This window comes from Cinclus cinclus, chromosome Z (assembly GCF_963662255.1).
Source record: "Cinclus cinclus chromosome Z, bCinCin1.1, whole genome shotgun sequence".
Taxonomy (NCBI): Eukaryota; Metazoa; Chordata; class Aves; order Passeriformes; family Cinclidae; genus Cinclus; species Cinclus cinclus.
The window spans coordinates 31310243-31328800 of record NC_085084.1 but is presented as its reverse complement, the minus strand read 5'-3'; the positions used below and the strand labels follow the sequence as shown (position 1 = coordinate 31328800).

At 43.8% G+C, this 18558-nt stretch overlaps 1 protein-coding gene across 3 annotated transcripts in view; it reads right to left on the bottom strand.

The window, feature by feature from the left end:
• The window catches only part of TRIM36 (tripartite motif containing 36), a 30588-nt gene extending 17528 nt beyond the window's left edge, over positions 1-13060 (bottom strand). Inside the window, exons 1-3 of one of the 3 annotated variants that reach the window (XM_062512750.1) lie at positions 12998-13060; positions 3004-3238; positions 636-665 (exon numbers count right to left, since the gene is read on the bottom strand). In XM_062512750.1, coding sequence (XP_062368734.1) covers positions 636-665; positions 3004-3238; positions 12998-13060 — 328 coding nt within the window. Of the gene's footprint in view, positions 1-635; positions 666-3003; positions 3239-4126; positions 4154-12997 lie in introns of those variants that run through there. The other 2 variants (XM_062512752.1, XM_062512751.1) reach the window with 2 other exon arrangements.
• Between the last annotated feature and the right edge of the window lie 5498 nt (positions 13061-18558).

The following is an 18558-nucleotide window of genomic DNA, read 5'->3' as shown; positions in this document are numbered from 1 at the left end:
CACACCAAACTATTACAAGTCTGTAAGTGTAAAATGTTTAGTTTTCTTCACACATTCATGTGCTGTGATAAACTGTGAGATTCAGAACTACCTACATGGTAGTAGGTGTAAATTTCAATCTGTTCAATCTGTTCTTCATCAAATTAAGCAGGCTTAGATACAATAAAAAAACAATACTACATTCCACTTAGAAGCGATGGCCAAGCACGACCTGTAAATGTAAGGAAGGCCTATCCAATAATCACACTTCATTACCAGTAAGACAGCAGTTTCATTGAAATTTGGGTATCTAGCTCCAGAAGATTACAAAGCAGGGGATGGAGGAGCTGGTGTGGTGATTGCTGGGGTTCTGTGTGCATTTTTGTACCCACCAATATATATTCAGTCATGCACACACAAGGAAAAAAATATAATCCAACCATTAACAGAATTCCAGTCCAGTTGACCTTTAAATCAGTCTTGCACAGAATGAAAAGCTTTCCTTGTAGAACTTCTTTGCTGTACCTTTGCTCACTGCAAAAGCCTTTTTGTGGACTTGACCACTGACAAAAAGCTATATGCTAACCAACAATATTTAACTCGAGATCTAAATACTAGACTATCTCTAGCCAACACAAGAAGTGAAGCATTTCTACCTCTGCACCCAAAAGACCTCCTCTGTGAGGCTGCAAACAATGAACAGAGAGCTGTTTAGACATCAAAAAATGAGATATACCATTGGTTTACAATGGTTCAAATGAAAAGTATCAACTCTTTTCTCTCTTGTGGCTGTTAAACTCCTGCAGGATTGAAAGGCAATAATATTTAATTTCCTAGCATATCAAACAGCAGTAAGACTTAAGCAGAACAGGAAAAGGGAGAAAGAAGGCATTGGGGGGAGGGGCACAGAGGGAGATATTTCAAACATTCACATGAGTGTCAACATAATCACATTACATCCCTTAATTACACCAACACTGTAATTACAGTAACATTAGAGATAATGGAACAGCAATAAGAAATAGCCTTCATTTTCATGTTACATACAGCAAGACTTTGTTAATTAAAAATTGTTTTCAATACAATATAAACAGATGAGTATTTTCAAACCAACACTCTGGATTTTAAGCAGCACATACACTCCATTTCAATGAATTCTGTTTTTCTTTTTTTACATTAATATAAACTGTACATGTAAATGCAAGCTGTGTGTGCACAGCAAATACAGAACACGGCCAAATACAGACCAGCTCCTTCTGGCATACAAAGAATTTCAATTCCAACCCATTTTAAATAGATTATATTCCTTATAGAGACATCAGGGATTCTTTAAGTGGGAAAAAAAAAAACATATAGTGGGAAGAAGGTGTCATATGCATTTTGAAATGTGACACTAAGTTCTTGACACTGACATGCCCTGCACAAGCCTCCCAGAAGTTCTAGTGGGTTTTTGTTATGCATGTGAGACCCAACTTTGGATCTTCTCCTTACATTTTCTCTCTTATGGAGGTGTTTTCTTGCAAATTCTCCTACAGATCACAAAGCTAATTTAGCAAGGCAATGCACAGTATGAGTACTCCAGATGCAAGACAACAACTATGTGAATGTAAAGTGCAAGCTGGCAACCATTGCTTGTACCAGACTGGTCTGAGAGCAAACCTCACACTCGATATAGCAATGGATCTAATGCCTGTAACATGAGAAGCAAAGACAGTATAATCTGATCTTTAAAATTTATTCTTGAATGCTTCCATTTCCATGCACTTTTAATTCTGCAAATCTGAACTGTCTGAGATGATAATTTTCCTGTGATGTGCATCTGCCCAACACTCTTTGAGGTAAGAGGGGGGAAGCTCATTATTTCCAAATCTCAACCTTCCCTTGCTACTCATCAAACAGGTCTTTAGGCAAGCAATCACCTCTCTGTTATCAGGTCAGATGAGGAGATACATTCACCTTAGTTTACTGAGATGGTCAGACCACAGTGGATTTAAAGATTACAACTCCTGCAACAACCTGTGTACATGTATCTCAGGGCAGGGTGGTGGTGGCAAGGGGAGAGTGGCAAGAAGTAATGGCTTTTTGCTTAACAAACTGATTTGAAAGAGTACCACTACTAACAATACAGTGCTAGACAGTACTAAGTAGTTGCTTAAAAGAAGTTGGTGCACTTTTGATCTGTGAAAACTGGGAAGGATGAACTTTAGTAACATGAAATGTAAGATGGAGCTTTAGAGTTTGTCTTGGTAACTCTTCCAGAGCACAGGGGAGTGTGGTTCTAAAGTGGATAATTATGTCAGAAGAAAGCATGAAAGCAAAGATGAGGTATTTTTCAAGAAGTAAAGCATGCACAAAGCACTTTCAATGCATCTGTATAAAAGCCAACCAGCTCATCCATGGATTACAAAAAGTGCAAGAATCTCTCTAGCACAATACCACTAAGAGCACAAGGAGTCCTAAAGCTAAGAACTCCTTAAATCTTCAAGCAGACCATGATCAAAGAGGATGTTAGGGCTGTCTGCTTACAGTCATCTGCCTTCAAATCCGCAATCGTGCAATAATGATAACCAATGGAAAATTATTTACTGCACACATTATGAAGTGAGCAGGACAAAACTAGCTTACAAAGTCTACACAGGCTCAGAAGGAAGTCAGAACTACTGCATTGGGGCTGGTTGAAACCAGGGCAAACCACTGGCAGGCAATGAAATTGCCAAAATGTACATCTCCGTGATGCTATTGCATCTCCATGTAACTGAAATACAGAAATAAACAAACACGATGGTTATAAAGATTTATAGAATGCCACAAAGACGAATCTATTACAGATGAAAAAGAGTGCATTGTCCTTAAAAATATTCCCATTGTTCTTGACACAAAATGAACAAGAGTAGCACTATCCCTAAGTCATCTCTATAACCGCATCAGGAGTACCAGGAAGACATTTTACCAATGCAGACACCATTCAGCTCAAACCAGTCTAATAATGAAATCAGGAAAACATGTACAAATTCTGATACATACCTGATCTATTAATCCTGTCAATTCTGTCCATGCTGGAAGCAGAGATTCTAATTCGAGGGCTACTCTGATTAGAGGATTCAGAGCCTCCATCAGCAAAGGAGTCTTCAAATGCAAAAAGTATTTCTTTCACACATTTGTGACAGACATTGTGCTGGCAGGGAAGGATCAGTGGATGGGTAAACAATTCCTTGCATGCTGGGCAGATAAGCTCTCTTTCAATACCCTTAATGGCAACCTTCATGATAGAAAGAGGGAGAAAGAAGTGTAAGTGCAGCAAAACACGAGCCACCAAGACTTAAGGCACTGCCCTATGTCACCAAACCCCACCTCTGCAGAATAAATGCACATAGTTTTATCTGGTTTGAGTCATTTCTCTGGCTAAAAGAAATCTCAATTAACATTTATTAAAGCACTGACAGCATACATTTCAACTGAAATGAGCACTGCCACTAGGCAAACTCAGTTCATCTTTAGGTCATGTCTGCATTGCAGGGGAGGGAAGAAGGGGAGTAGTCTTAATTCCACTCAAGGACCTAGTGAAACGAATGCAACCATACTTCTTAACAATAGGAGTCCATATGTTTAGCTTGCTGGCTGGCTTATGAAGAGGGAGGAGGGAAAAAAAAAAATAAATTGTCAGACTGGTTAAACAACAGGCTTTTCCATGTAATTCACGTTTAAGGGCTGAAACTGTCTTGACTTCATTAGGGTAATAGTTTAGAGTCGAGAACATTATTTATTTATTTATTTATTTATACGTTTATTTACGTCTTTTATCTGCTGCACAAAGAGCCGCCTGTGGATCGGTGCGGCACTTCAGCAATTCCGTGACCCCCTCGGCCGCCCCTGGCAGCGCAGCTCCCGCTCCGCCCGGCGCCCTCCGGGAGCGCTTCCCCTCCGCGCACCGCGCCCGTCGGAGCTCCCCGCGAGCCCTGCCCGCCGTCCCGGCTGCGCTGACAGCGCGACAGGGACGAACCTGTCGGCGCACGCCGGGGGGCACTGACAGACAGACAGACAGACAGACAGACAGGCAGGCAGGCATACACCCTACAGCCCCCCGCAGAAGAGGGACGACGCACCCCGCCCCGGCGGACCGCGCCCCGCCGGTTCCCCCCGCGCTCACCGGGCTCTCCAGACGATCGCTCTCCATCCCCGCACCGCCGCCTTGCCGCCGCCGCCCCCTCCGCCGCCTCCTCCTCCTCCTCCTCCTGCTGCGCCGGGCGGCCGGGACGCGGACCGTGCAGCGTCCGCGGTGGCGCCCGGTGCAAAATGGCGAGCGGGCGGGCGAGCGGGCGAGCGGGCGGGGCGGGGCGGGGCGGGCGCGCCCCCGGCAGCAGGCGCTCCGCGGAGCTGTCCAGCCGCCCCCGGCCCGCAGCCCCCGCGGGACACCCGCCGGTTTCGTCGCTATTGTTTTGGTCGTTTTCTTTCGCCGGGCGGCACCGGAAATGCCTCCCGTCCCGGCGGCCGGGAGCGATGAGTTGCTTTCCCGCTCAGCCCCTGCCGCTGACCACCTCCCGTGGTACCCGTGTCGTAGAATCGCTGAGTCGTAGAACGGTTTGGGTTGGAAGGGGCCTTGAAGATCACAGAATCGCAGAATCAATCAGGTTGGAAAAGACCTCTGAGGCCATCGAGTCCAATCTGTGTCCTAGAGCCATCTTGTCGGCTAGACCTTGCCCTAAGTGCCGCATCTAGTCTTTCCTTAAATACCTTCGCCACTTTCCTGAGCTTTGAAGAAATTTTTTCTCATGTCCAACCTAAATTTCCCGACTTAGCTTAAGGTAGTGTCCTCTCATCCTAAATATCTCATTCCAGTCCCCCCCCACTGTGACCAGGGACGCCTTCCAGAAGAGTGAATTGCTCAATTCCCCTTCAACCTGGCCTTAGTCCAGGGATGGAGCATCCACAACTTCTCTGAGCAACCTGTGCCAGGGTGTCACCACCCTCTCATTGAAGAATTTCTTCCTAATATCTAATCTAAACCCACCCTCTTAAAGTTCAAATTCATTACCCCTTTTTGCACCACCTGGCCATGTAAAAACTCCCTTTTTTTTCATAAGCCCCCTGAAAGTACTGAAAGACCACAAAAAGCTCTCCATTGAACTTTCTCTTCTCCATGCTCAACCATCCAGACTGTCTCAGCCTGTCTTCACAGGAGAGCTGCTATAACCCTCTGATCATTTTTGTGGACCTCTTTTGGACTCACTCCATCAGATCTGTGTCTGTCTTATGCTGAAAAGCTTGATGCAGTACTCCAGGTAGGGTCTCACAAAAGCAGAGTAGAGGAGGATAACCAGATAACCCTCCTTCAGGCTGTTGGCCACATTTCTTTTGATACAGCCCAGGATAAAATTGCCTTTCTGGTCTCCAAGTGCACACTGTTGCCTTGTATCCAACTTGTCATCCATGAGAACCCCCAAGTCCTTCTCCTCAGGGCTGGTCTCAATGACTTCTCCCAGTCTGTCCTCACGTTTGGAATTGCCCCAACTCAGGTGCAGCTCCTTGCACTTGCGCTCACTGACCTTCATAAGATGGTCATGGGCCCATGTCTCCGGTTTGTCCAGGTTCCCCTGGATGGCATCCCTTCCTTCTTTTGTTTTAGCTGCATTGCTCAGCTTTGTGCCATCTGCAGATTTGCTGATGTTGCCCTGAATCTCACTGTCCATGCCATTTATTAAGATACTGAAGAGCACCAGTCCCAAGAGAGAGCCCTGAGGAAATCTCATTACTGGCCTTCACCTGAACACAGAGCCATTGACCACAACTCTCTGGCTCTAGCCAGCCAGCCAATTCCTTTTCCACTGAATAGTCCATCAATCAAATCCATGTCTCTCCAATTTGGAGATAAGAATGTCAGGGGGGGATTGTGTCAAAGACCTTACAGAAGTCATCTCTTGGTCTTCCCTTGTCAGCTTTTGCAGTCACCCTATCACAGAAGGTGACCAGTTTGGTTAGGCACCATTTGCCCTTATTGAAGCTGTGCTGGCTGTCTCAGACCACCTCCTTGTTTTTCATGTGCCTTAACATTTTTCCATGAGGATCTGCTCCATGATCTTCCCAGGCACTGAGGCAAGGCTTATAAGTCTTTAATTCCCCAGACCTTCCTTTGTCTCATAATTTAAAATGGGTGTGGTGTTTCCCCTTTTCCAGTCACTGAGGACTTCGCTTGACTGCCATGGGTTCTCAAATACCATGCAGGAGGCATGCACCAGGCAGCTTTTGTGGCAGCTAGGATGAAAATGAGGTGGGAAAGTGGTTACATGGCCAGCACCTCCTACCCTTCCCTTACAGCATGTTTCCATTGCAAAAGAGGTAGTAAATACCCTTTTCATCATCACCCAGAGCAGACAAAAAATACTTTTAAATTACCAGCACCTTCAGGTTTTGGCAAGGGTGCAGACAGAACCATTGCAGTGGCAATAGTTAACATAGCATTAGCCTAACACCGGTTAGCAAGCTTGGGGTGAAAGCATGCACTGTCCTCACATTACACAATGGAAGGAGGCTTAATTAATTTAAATGCACAAAGCCTGGGTTATGTGAATGGTGAAACGTTGTCAGTTTGACAAACACCAAATTTGACCTACTTGCCTATTTGAGGAAAAACATCAGGATAAGAAGTTCCTTTTCCCATCAAAGCTACTTTTCACACGAGTCAATAAAACAAACACAGTTGAAATGCCTTACTTGGGCATTATTTACACCCGGGTTTCAGTGGCCTGGATGTGAAACTTTAATGGAAATTTACTCAGAAATCATGAAGACAGAGGTGATTTTTTACATGTCCAGTACTACAGAGAAGAACTTTCTACAGAAGACTTGTAAACACATTAATTAGCTTTTACTTTAGTAACCAGTGCCATAAAAATAGAGAGTTCTTGAAATTATTCTGATAATGCCAGTAAATGTACAGTATGTGTATTCAAACTGAAACATGTCACTTAGCTGGGCGTGAGGAGAACAGGTTGGTAAGGTCATGTGTTATCAGCCTTCTAACTATGTTTTGAATAATGATTTGCAAGCCCCTGAAAAAGTATGTAATGTCTTATCCACCTCCACTATTCCCCAGATTTCCTGATTCCAGCTTTCCTTACAGGCAGGCAGCTTCCAATAAGCACGTGTCTGCAGTAGCACACTACCCACCACTGGCACTGGATTGTGATGGATGCAGGGCCAAATAAACTACCAGCCTCACACTAGAACAAAGACCCCTTGGCTCTAAGGTTGCCTTTGACACAGTAGGAAGAAATTTTGTCCTTGTTGGCTCAACAAGGAAAATCATTCTGCACTCCGTGGCAGTGGTGTAGATGCCAGCCCAGGTGGGTGTTGCTAGTGCAGACAAGCACAGAGCACATATTTTCCCCTGTCCTCCTCGAGTCTTCACATGGACCTGAGTGCAAGCTGCTGTTACTGCCAAGACTTGTGAATGATTCTTAATGATCTTAATAGATCATTAAGGTATTATCTTGTTTGTGTACCTGTTTGCTCTGGCTTCAGGGTAGTTTAGAGCAAGACTCTAACTACCGCTTTCATCACATTAAGACATTACATGGAAGAAAATGTCCTTGAAGGTATCCAAAGGGCAAAACTCCCTCTTCTGCACTTGCATCTTTTTATTAGCCTTTTGATCCTCCCGTGACCCAGGACTACTAAATTTGCAGTGCCAAAATTCTCATTAACTTCTGGTACTGGGAGGAAAAAGCAACAGCTAGGAATGACTGATACATTAAAAAGATAAGAGCACAAACCAGTGTCAGAAAAGACTCCTGTTCTTAGATTCTGAAAAGGGGGTTGATAAGATCAGCCTGGCTACAGAAGTCAGACCTACCCTTCTGATTTGCTTCCAGCCAAAGGTGTGCATCTATTGGGCACCCGTTCTGCTCACAAGGGACTCCTTTTGCTTGGAGTAATACCTGGGTAGTGTTTAAGTATCTCTACACCTCCTTCAACATTCACTCCTGTTGCCTTGGCAGACGGGGTCTGACCAGGAGTTACAACATGCCCTGCACTCCCAAGACAGCAGAAGAAAACAGAAACTAGGATGAGTGGGCATTGCCATCCTGTTTTCCCACCTACCTCAGGTTAAATGTACTTGTTAATTCAATAATTGATATGCAGAAATCTCTCAAGTGCTCCTTTGCATTAACCACCAAGATAGTTTCAGGAAGGATGTAGCACTGCCTTCCAACAAGCTGTAAAAAATCCTACACTTGTTAAATAGTGCAGCTGCAGTCCTACTGCAGGAAAAAAACACCAGCCTGTCCCAAAGCACCAGGAAGATTCTGCCAGCACCTCTTCTGCCTTCAGTAGGTCCTCAGACCAAAGCTTTCACGACATTTATTTTCATGCTGTTTTTGCAACCACAGCTTGAGACTGAGTCAGTTTCCTGCTGGTCTGCCTTCCTCAGAGTGGAAATATTAGAGCTGAGGCATCACAGTGGAGATATGCAGGATAAGAACAGACTTTTTCCCGAGTTAGTATGGCTGACTTGGGGACTGAGCTGTCACACAGACATTTTTCTCCCTGCACAATGTATTTTCTTCCAGGATGAGTTCAGAGGGGTGTTAGCCCTCATCCTGCTCTCTGTAAATTGGCAGTGATGAAATTTGCTTCTCTGCTTAGCCCTGAACCGTTGAACTTAATGAAGATGACTTCTATCCACAAGGTTTTCCCAGTCATGCAGATTGAAAGACATATTGTCCCCTCAGCAAAAAGGCAGAAATTTAAGCTGCCTGAGAGAAATGTGCCTGTTTTGGTTCAAGAATAGAGGCTCAATTTTGTCTTCACAATGGCTGCCCTTCAACTGTGTGACCCTGAAGAGCTAGCAAGGATCTGTAGACCTTGGGTGTTACAAAGTGAACATAACTATGGCCTGAGGATCTCATCATAAAGCAAAAATACCAGTCTCTAATCCCTTGGTTCAGGGTTGTTTGTCTTCTCTGCAGAGATGTACTACAGGAACATAATCCTCAAGGTTGGATGAGTTTCCTAACAGATCCCATAACCTGATCAGCTGGACTGGACAAGTTCAGAAGGTCCCATGCACCACTAGTACACACAGAGTGCTGAGTCAATAAAGACTGCACTCATTGAACTGCCAGAATACTGGGTCTGCAATTAGCTTTGGGTAGGATTTGTAGCTAGCATGTTTCCAAGTGTGCTAGACTGCTTCAGTATGTCTTTACTTTTTAACTTACTGCCACAGGTACAGTACTCTGCTTCAGAACACATGGAAAGCAGCAGAGGATTCAAGGAGCAGCTACATATGACAGTTCAGACAGAGGACTCTGCTCTTTCCCACCATAGATTGCAATCACTTACTGAGCAAATGAAAGAATTCTAATGAAAAAGCTTCTCCAAAATACAAGACATTCAAATCAAAATATCTTCCAGCTCTGAATTTAAGAGAGAGTCCTACCTCTAAAGAAATTATTACTGTTTAGCAGAAAGAAAATGCAAGGTTATTTTGAAAAGGATTTAGAATATAAACAATTTGCACGAAAAGAGAAGAAAAAAATTACAAGAATATCAGTCACAGGCTCAGTTTCTCACACTATAAAGATATTACACAATAAATAGTGCAGTACACATGGAACACAAGGGGAGCTTCTCTCCTTCGCTCCAGACTGTGGATATCCCTGTCACAGAAGACAAAGCCAGCAGCTCACCCTTGCCTTGTCACATCCCATGTGCTTCTAGGTGCTTCAGGAAAAGTGTTGGAGTGATGAGGATATGTCTCAGATGTGGAAAGACACCTTTGCCACACAGGCTGGCTAACCCAGCCAAGTAACTGGTTAAAAGCAGTCAAGACAGGCAGATTGGATTTTAAGTGCTCTTGACTGCTAGATTTCAAACTCAGACCTCTCTAAGTACCTAACAAGGCTCCTGCCTGACACTGAACTCCAAGTTTACTTTACATACTCTTTCAACCAGAGTCACTTCTTTGTGCAAATACCCCTCACAATATACACATATTCTGGCACGCTTTTGGGTACTCTGTAAAAGGAAGAAAACTGCTGTTATTCTCCTCATAGGGACACAAACCCCAAAGAAACACTTCTCTTCACATAAGCAAGAAATATGTAAAGCCTTCTTTAGCAGAGGACCAGAGCTCCAGTTTGGCTGTCAGGCAGCCCGGAGCCACCTGCCAGGCACCACAGCCACAGGTAAATGTTGCATTTCTCCTCTCCAACTCTTCATTGTGATTTCAGTTTGAACCCTTGTATAGCTCTACCCCTTACTGTCACCTTGACAAAAGCTAAAATGCTACCACAAGAGAATTTTACATTAGTCATTACATGAAACCAGGCACAAGGCAGGGACAGAAATCAGTGTCACCTGCAGGATCCAGGTGGAGAGCATGCAGAACTTGAAATGCTCTTAAAATTATTTTTCTGTATTTCTCATGTTCATAACATATGAGTTTTAGGGCTTGTTTTCAGTAGTATCTATTTCTCTAATTTATTTTTTTTTTTCTGGAGAACAGCTTTTACAGCTGTTCCTTATGAACCACAAACTTGGTTTCTGCAAACCATGTGGAATGTGGAATATATGGTAAAACCAAGCAGTCAAGTAAGGAAAAAAGAGATGGTGAAGACCTTAATTGAAAAATAGAGCATGCCAAGAGATCCTTATTTCAATTAAATAAGGGGATCTCGAGAACAGTGTTGGTGTTGCTAGCTTCCCTCTGAAACTCACATTGGTTTGTATCAGCTTATTGATTGTATTCCACTTACAGAAAAATGCTCAAAAATAGTTTTACAAAACAGAGGGCAAGTGTTGGTATCATTTAGCCCATCAGATACGACTGCTTCTTTACAGCATCTAAAAATTTTCTAAAGAGAATCATATGCATTTCTAAAAAAGAAAACATACCTATGAAAGTAAAACTATTTGAATTGCAGCTTGGGTGAATAGCTGGGGTAGGAGTGGGTGTGTTTTGACTACTGCAAAAGTAGGGAAGAGAAGAACAGGGAAGAATCTGGGAGAGGGGTGAGGAAGAAGCAGGGTTGGAAGAAGCCTGAGACCAATTCTGGACTAACACATCATTTTGAGACAGAGGAGTGTCCTTGCTGTGGTTTGAACTGAGATTTCAGAGTCCTGAAAGAAGGTCATACAATCTCCTTCTGCACCAGTGCCTCTTATACAAAATGCAGTTAGTTGTCAATCTGTCTCTCAGGGGTATTTTGGAGTTCTCAGATGCTACTGTGACATTTGTGACAGGTGCATTGGAGGCCCAGAATATTTCAGTAAGCATTGTAGCGACCCTAAACAGATGTTGTGGATATATGGATTACACAAGGACTGTCTTACTGGAACTAAAAGTGCTGCATGCATCTTTCTGTTCTGGGTACTATGTGCAAGTTGTATGTGTGAAGGGGAGTGAGGACAATAATGAGTACAGATCATTAAAGGAGATAACAGGTTTTTGAAGTGACATTCCCCCAGGGAAAAGTGATATATAATGATTTTCCCTGTTTGAGAGGTCTGACGGAGGTTGCCAGTTAAGTGGAAAAACAGCATGCTTGCCAAAAGGGGTCATATGTCCAGAGCTCAAGAGCTGATGCATCCTACCTGCAGGGACCCAGCAAATTGAGAGGTGAGTGTGCCAGTGTAAAGTATTCTTATTGTGTCCTGATTATCTAATAGGTCTTTGCTAAGCCAGTTGCTTAACAATTAACTTAGAGAATGTTAATGCTTCCAGGCTTTATTGCAAAAGCGTTATTGATGGGGGGAAATGGAATTGGAAGACTGGAGTCCTGGAACCTCTAAACAGCAATACTCTTGACCCCAAGCAAATGCAGTTTACTGTCCAGAAGAGTCCTTTTGGTGGCATGATTTATGTTATCTGAGAAAGCAGTTTAATTATCCCAGCAGAACACCTCCAAGCTACTGGATAACATCAATAAATTACAGAGAGCCTGTAATCTAAAACCCTGGTCTGAAGGTTCAAAAAATGCAATAGGAAAATGTGGAGAGCAAGAGGTCTCAGAGCAGGTTGTTGGAGAAGCTCAAGCAGTGATCTCACTATGTAAAATCTGTGGCTGTCACACAAGTGGTACTGCTCCCCTTTTCTTCAAGTACATCAAATGTCTGTGATGATGTAACTTGGCAATGTCACTGTGTACGTATAAACAACAGCACTGTTTGTAATAAACATGCATATTTCACGCTACTGTGCCAACTCTGCTGTCTATCGAGCCATATGCTCTTGCAGACAATGTCTGAATTAAGTACAGAATTAAGAAACTGCTTAACTGTGGGATAAGGGACAGATGTAGCACCCCATTACAGGGACATTCCAGGCACAAGGAATTTCTCGCCTGAAACACTTAATGATTTTGTTTGGTGTGTAAAATGGACAGAGCAAGACTGAATTTTCCTTTAAAGCCCTGGCATGATTACTCCTAGGCAAGGAGAAGAAGAAAATCATCCAGGAAACTCTTTATTCCCGTGCTCTAAAGGTTCTTCCAGAACTTTTAGAAGAGGGTGTGTAGGAGAGGAAGGAGGAGAAAGATATGCACAAAGAACCGGCTGTGAAGGTAGCCTTTGGAGATATGCTGGAAAGTCATCAGGATGAGTCTGGAACAAGCAATATTTCCAATAGCACCATTATTTGCCACGCTGATTTTTAAGTTTAAAAACATTGTGACAGCTTCATTAAAAAAAAAAAAAAAAAAAAAAAAAAAAAAAAAAAAAAAACTGAATCTTTGGTGCTCCCGGGTTTTCGCACACGAAGCAGGAGCAGGGCTGCCGACGCGACAGATGCCCGCCCAGCTGAGCTGGGCTGAGGGACACTTCGCAGGGAATTTACTTTTTAACTTTTTCACCTCGTGGCCTCGGAAGAGTGCAGCAAACATTAGCCGACCCTCCAGAGTACCTTAGCTGTCAAGACGAGTCACTGCCGCCCCCACATTTCCCTACAAAACCCCGACAAACCGCAGGCGAAAGGAGCCGCGTCTCGCCGGGGCGCTGCCTGCCCGCCCGCCGTCCCTACCTTGTCCCTCTTCAGCAGCTCCAGGATGTAGCCGAACCGGGCGCTGTCCGCGGCTGCCTCCATGGCCCCGAGCTCCAGGCGGGATCACGCCGTCCTGCTCTCCGTGCTCTCCGGGGCAGGGCGGTGCTGGTGCGGCCGGTGCTCTGCCCGCCCACCCGCCCGCGGGACTCGGGATGCTCGAGAGAACCCCTCGTCCTGCAGCGTCCCCGCAGGACTGCCAGGAGCCTGGAGGTGCCCAGGAGCACCTCCTCTGGCCTCTGCTCAGACGCCGCGGGAGCTCTGTTAAAGCTGACGAAGTTACACCTACTGGTGGTCTCATCAAATCCGAGTGATGCTGCGTCCATCCCTGAGCCCGTGGCATTGGGGTGGTGCTGGTGCGTGTCCCCCCAGGGCAACACCCAAAGTGGGCATGCCCCTTTTCAAAGCACAGCTTGTAGTGGATCTATGCTGAGGAGCAGCGTGATGAATTTGTACCCAGGCTCCATCTGGTTTTATTGAATTCTAAGCTTTTGTTTAAATGACAAATTGTGTCTAAACAGAGAGCACCCACTAATGTGCATAATTGCATGTATGATCTGTCTCTTGTGCTTGCACTTGACTGGTGGTGTGTTAACTCAAACAGGAAGAAATCTTGGTATCATCTCTTTTTCTTCATCCCAGGCCTGATACAACTTCTAGGGTTGAGATGGATATGACATGCCTGTATACAACTGTAGCAGAAAAACTTGTTCCAGCAACTCAAGTACCCTCCTCTGCTTGATGAATGCAACCCTCAGTCTCACTGAAATGCTCACACCAGGCAGGATCAGCTATCAGGTGAAGCACTGCACAGCCACCCAGACACAGCAGGCAAGGGGGCTCCGTAGGATACCTGAGGAACGGCGTTTGACATGTGGCAGACGGCAGATTTCTGCTCCATGCCTGTCCCCAGTCCAGGCCTTATATATACACACCTTGCTTCTGTTAGAAGAACTGCAGTTCACTTCAGCCAGCAGTCGCTCATTTCTTCCTATACTGGAGTCAAGCTTCCCCATTTGCAAAGGTTGCAGCTGACTGCAAGGGCTGTGGGAGAGGGACAGGTGAATGGCCAGCCCACTGCTGTCTCACCAGTTCTGTTCCAAGCTGAGAGGTGAAAGGTGACAAACCCTTCTTATGCAGTAGCTATCAGGTAGCCCATGGAGCACATCACCCCTTGTGTGGTGAAAATACACCAAAGAGTATTTTATAACAGTATAATGTATCCCCTCGGAGGCTGCATTTCCTAAGATATTGATATAGTAGTAATGTTATCTCAAATTCTCTCTACAGGTTACTCACTGAAACAGTATATCCTTCCTTTCTCAGGAAACGGGACTCGTGAATAGCTCAAGACTTTTCTGTTACTAGATATTGTACAATTATGTATATCAAATGACTCATTAATCAAATAGCTCATTATTATGATATAGACAGGCTTTCAGTACCCCACTTCTTGCTCTTGTGCAGTCAGCCCAGGAATAAACAATGGGCAGTGGCACTTGGGACAGTCAGTTGTCATCACCCACACAGCTGAGAAGTGCTCCATATATAATTTAACTCAGTGTGAGATATTTTGCTTCCTGGTCTGATTTCAGCTCACCAAGTGGCAGTCATGTACGAAATTTTCACTACTGTAATTTCTTTGTGTCAGTGTTAAGTGCTGGCAGAGAGCAAGGCTGGGTGAGGCTGGGACAAGGGACTGTCTGAAGGAATACCTTGCTTCTCCCAAGCTGCTCAAGTGCAGCAGCCATCTGCAGGAAATCACGCGGGTGGTGGCCTCACCAACAGTGGCACTCCTGCGTCACAAGGAAGGTTGTACCACGATACCAGTGTGAATCTCCAAATGATAACCAGCAACAAGAACAAACATACCTTTGACCCTATGGCTCAGTAATGACAGGCCAGGGAATTTATAGCCCTTTGTGCTCCACAGCACAACCTGTTTGTTACATTGGAATGGTTTCAGCAGAAGGCACGCCTGCACCTGCATCTCCCCACAGCTTTGTCATGTTTAGGTAAAGCAACTCCCAACAACCATCAGCTAAAGTACATGAGACAAGAGTTTCTTCTGGTGCATTCACCATAGATCTGCTCCATATCAAAGTTTTGTCTTGTGTTTTTTACCCACAAACCATATCAGCATTTTGAACTACGTGCTCTGAATTTCTGTCTGCTGTCAGTCTCTCTTTTTTTTCTTCAACAGTTAGATTTGGGTTGTGGGTTTTCTATTTCTGCCAAACCTTGTAGGTTCTGGCCAGTCTGGTCTGCAATTCAAGGACATAAGAAACAAAAGGATGATTCCTTGTTTCTCTTCCTTCACCTCCTCATGTCCCACTTCCATAAATTGATAAATGTAAATGTAAAGAGATGTAAATGTAGCTCAAGTCATGAAATCAGCCAGGGCAAGAAAGATACAGGAGAAGATGGAAGAAGCTGATGGTTCTTTCATGATCTCTTCCTGGAGTGGTTTTGTTTCAGGATTAGCTCTGTTAGCACTCCAGGTTCAGATGGCTGCCAGTGATAGTAAAGCATGAGGAAGCCACAAACCACTTTTGCATCGAATTCACAGCTTCAGCAATGACATCCTCCCAAGCAGCTCTAGCCCGGATGATCCTGGCCCCTGCATGACAGTGCTCTCTGCCATCAGCTCTGCAGAAAAATGTTTTTCTGCGAGTCCAGCAAGCCTGAGCAGAGCCCTGTGGACAGTTCAGCATCATTTACACAAACTTTCCACATATCCAGACTAGTTAGGAATTTGGGACTATCTTCTGCAGAAGATATCCACTCCTATAGCCATTCTGAGGGCTCCTGTTTACTTCCCCTTGGATAGCAGACAGTTTGTGCTGGCCTTTGTCTTGAGTGGCAGAAGTCTAACAGGGGAATGTGCACTTGGAAGGCTGTGGACAGATGGAGAAGCTTCACATTGCAGCTGGTGGCCCAGGGACTTTCACCCCTCTCTGTAACTGATGGCTGTGTTTTACACAACCTTTACTGAGGTGGGCTGTGTGTTGAAAATAGCTCCTCACCTGTTCCACATAAATCCAAGATACTGAAATTGCTTTTCATACTTTTCCTTCTTTTGTTCTGTGTTTTATGTCAGTTTCTGAGGAACCAGGATGTCTGAAAATCGATTCAAACCTTCTGTTGTCATGAAATTACCTAAGAGTATGTCATGTTATGTTAAAGTGAAAGATACAAGATCATATTTGTTTTCTGTTACTTAAAATTGAAGCAGGTGTCAAAAAAAATATATATACAAGTCAGATTACCAAATAATATAAACTAATTGGTATAATTTTATATCAGTGGGAAAACTAGTCCTGTATTTCAATCCTGAAATGTCATGCAACACAGGGTTCTGCTGTGGTATGTTGGCACACACATTAAATCAAAAAGGAAATTTGTGTTCCCTGACCTGCGAATTATGCTGATTCTCCCAGGACAACAATGACAGCTCTAGATTTTCTCTTTGATCTCTTTCTCTGTCTTAGTTGACTTCTAAACTAAATCTGAGCAGTGAAGCCTACTCAGATGCTTTTGTCTTTCTGTTCCCCTGGGACTGTGAGGTATTTTCCCATTTCCATTGCACAGGGAATCCAATCAAGCACACACCCTCAGTAGCTGTCTAGCACCATGGTGGGGCTGGTCTTCTCCCACTGTGTTCCTTCCTGTAAATACACTTGAACTTGTTGGCCAACATCACCTGGGGAAATCAACTTAAAGTGTGTTTGAAACCAGTTGCAGGTGGTGATGTGGTCAAGGGCTAGCACAAATTATTCAGTAGAGAGGAGAGAAAGAGCACTTCCATTTTATAGTGTGCAGGGGGTAAATGGATCTGTGTAGATGTCCTTTCATCTCAGACAACTCCTGTGTCACTGAACAATGGAGGTGCAATAAAGGTGGTGTAAAAGTTAGTAGAAAATGGTGCTAGTATTCAGCATTAAATGCTTCACTGTTGAATTGTACATGAGAGCAATAATTTGAAATCATGTGAAAAACACCTCCTAAATGTGAGTGTGCATGTCTCTGGTAAAGACTGTGACCTGCTTTTATTCTCAGAACAGTCTTCAGAGGCCTGCATCCAGCTTGAGTAATATGAAAGAGAATCCATGTGAATAGCTTATGAATTTTATATAAACTCCTTCCTTCTGCAGGGAGTTATATAGATGTAAACTGTCACCGGCAGAAAAGAAATCGCCATGAAACAGATGAGGCCTTCTGATGGCTGGAAAGGTGTTGCAAGCCGGACAAATGAGACCAAACTATTTCAAAGACCACTGTACTTGCATGCAGGCCTAAACCTCACCCTGAAAGAAATCCCATCTCTATAGATTTTCTAGGCACCACAAGAGCATTTTCTCCCCCATTTTTCCCCTCACCAGTGCTGCTCTGGGGCAAACAGAGGAGCAAAAGTTTCCCACTCTCTTGACAAGCAGTCAGAAAACCATCTGCTTCTGCATCTCTTCTAGATTTTAACTGAGATCCTTTTCAGGCTGGCCAACTCCTGCACCTTCACCCTGACAACCATGTTAATAAATTCCACTCAGGATTCAGATTTAGCCTGGGATCCCCACATTTTTCACATGATACATCTGTCAAATCACATCTTTTTGCTGGAGAGTTTGATTTTTACCCTTTCAATATCTCTAAACTTCTTTAGTGATCTAATTTTTACTCCCTCCCTCCCCTTCGCCCCTCCCCCCCCCCCCCAATCACCACAGACTGGAACACGGTTTTATTTATTTTTTATATAATTTAATCTAATAGAAAATAGCAAAAACATGAAGATCACTAAACACATAGGACTTAATATGGCCAATAAACAACAGGAGATACTGAAGGAGTTCTGCTGCTGCTTCGTGGCTAACAGAACATACTTGGTTGCTAATGGCCAGAAGAAAGATTTTTACCCTTTGCTTGTACCTCTTGTTTCCCTTACTTCTGGCTATAAATTCTTGGGCGCAGGAACATGTAATAAAATTAAAAGCTGAATTCCAGCTCCACAGTACATCGGAGCTAGACATTTTATGCTCAGACCTTTTTGACACTGGAGATACTTATCTCTAGGCTTTTTCTCTTGGTGCATTTTAAGACCTCTGTTAAAGTTCCATTAATATATTCATTCAGTATTTTTGAGACACAAGCACACAAAACAAACTACATAGAGAAAACTGAGTCTGCACTGCTTGAAAAATTATCTTTATGTATGATTTCCTCCTAACCTGTCCCATGTGATACTAGCAGAATGTCACATGCCCTTGGGAACAAACTAATTTAAAAAAATATGGGTTAAGTATGTAGACCATTATTAATATTTAATGTATTGAGTATGTTATTATATATTTATGACGAATAAGCTAAAGTACATAATTATGCATACCATGAATATGTAATGTAATTGCCATTTTTGTTGAAACTAGAATTAAGCAAGTTTGATAGTACAAAGAGAATTTGGGCTGTCTAGATTTTTAACAAATATCAATTGAGCAAAACACAGCAAGCTTGAGTCTATTAATTTACTGATTCTATTCAGTTACTTAATG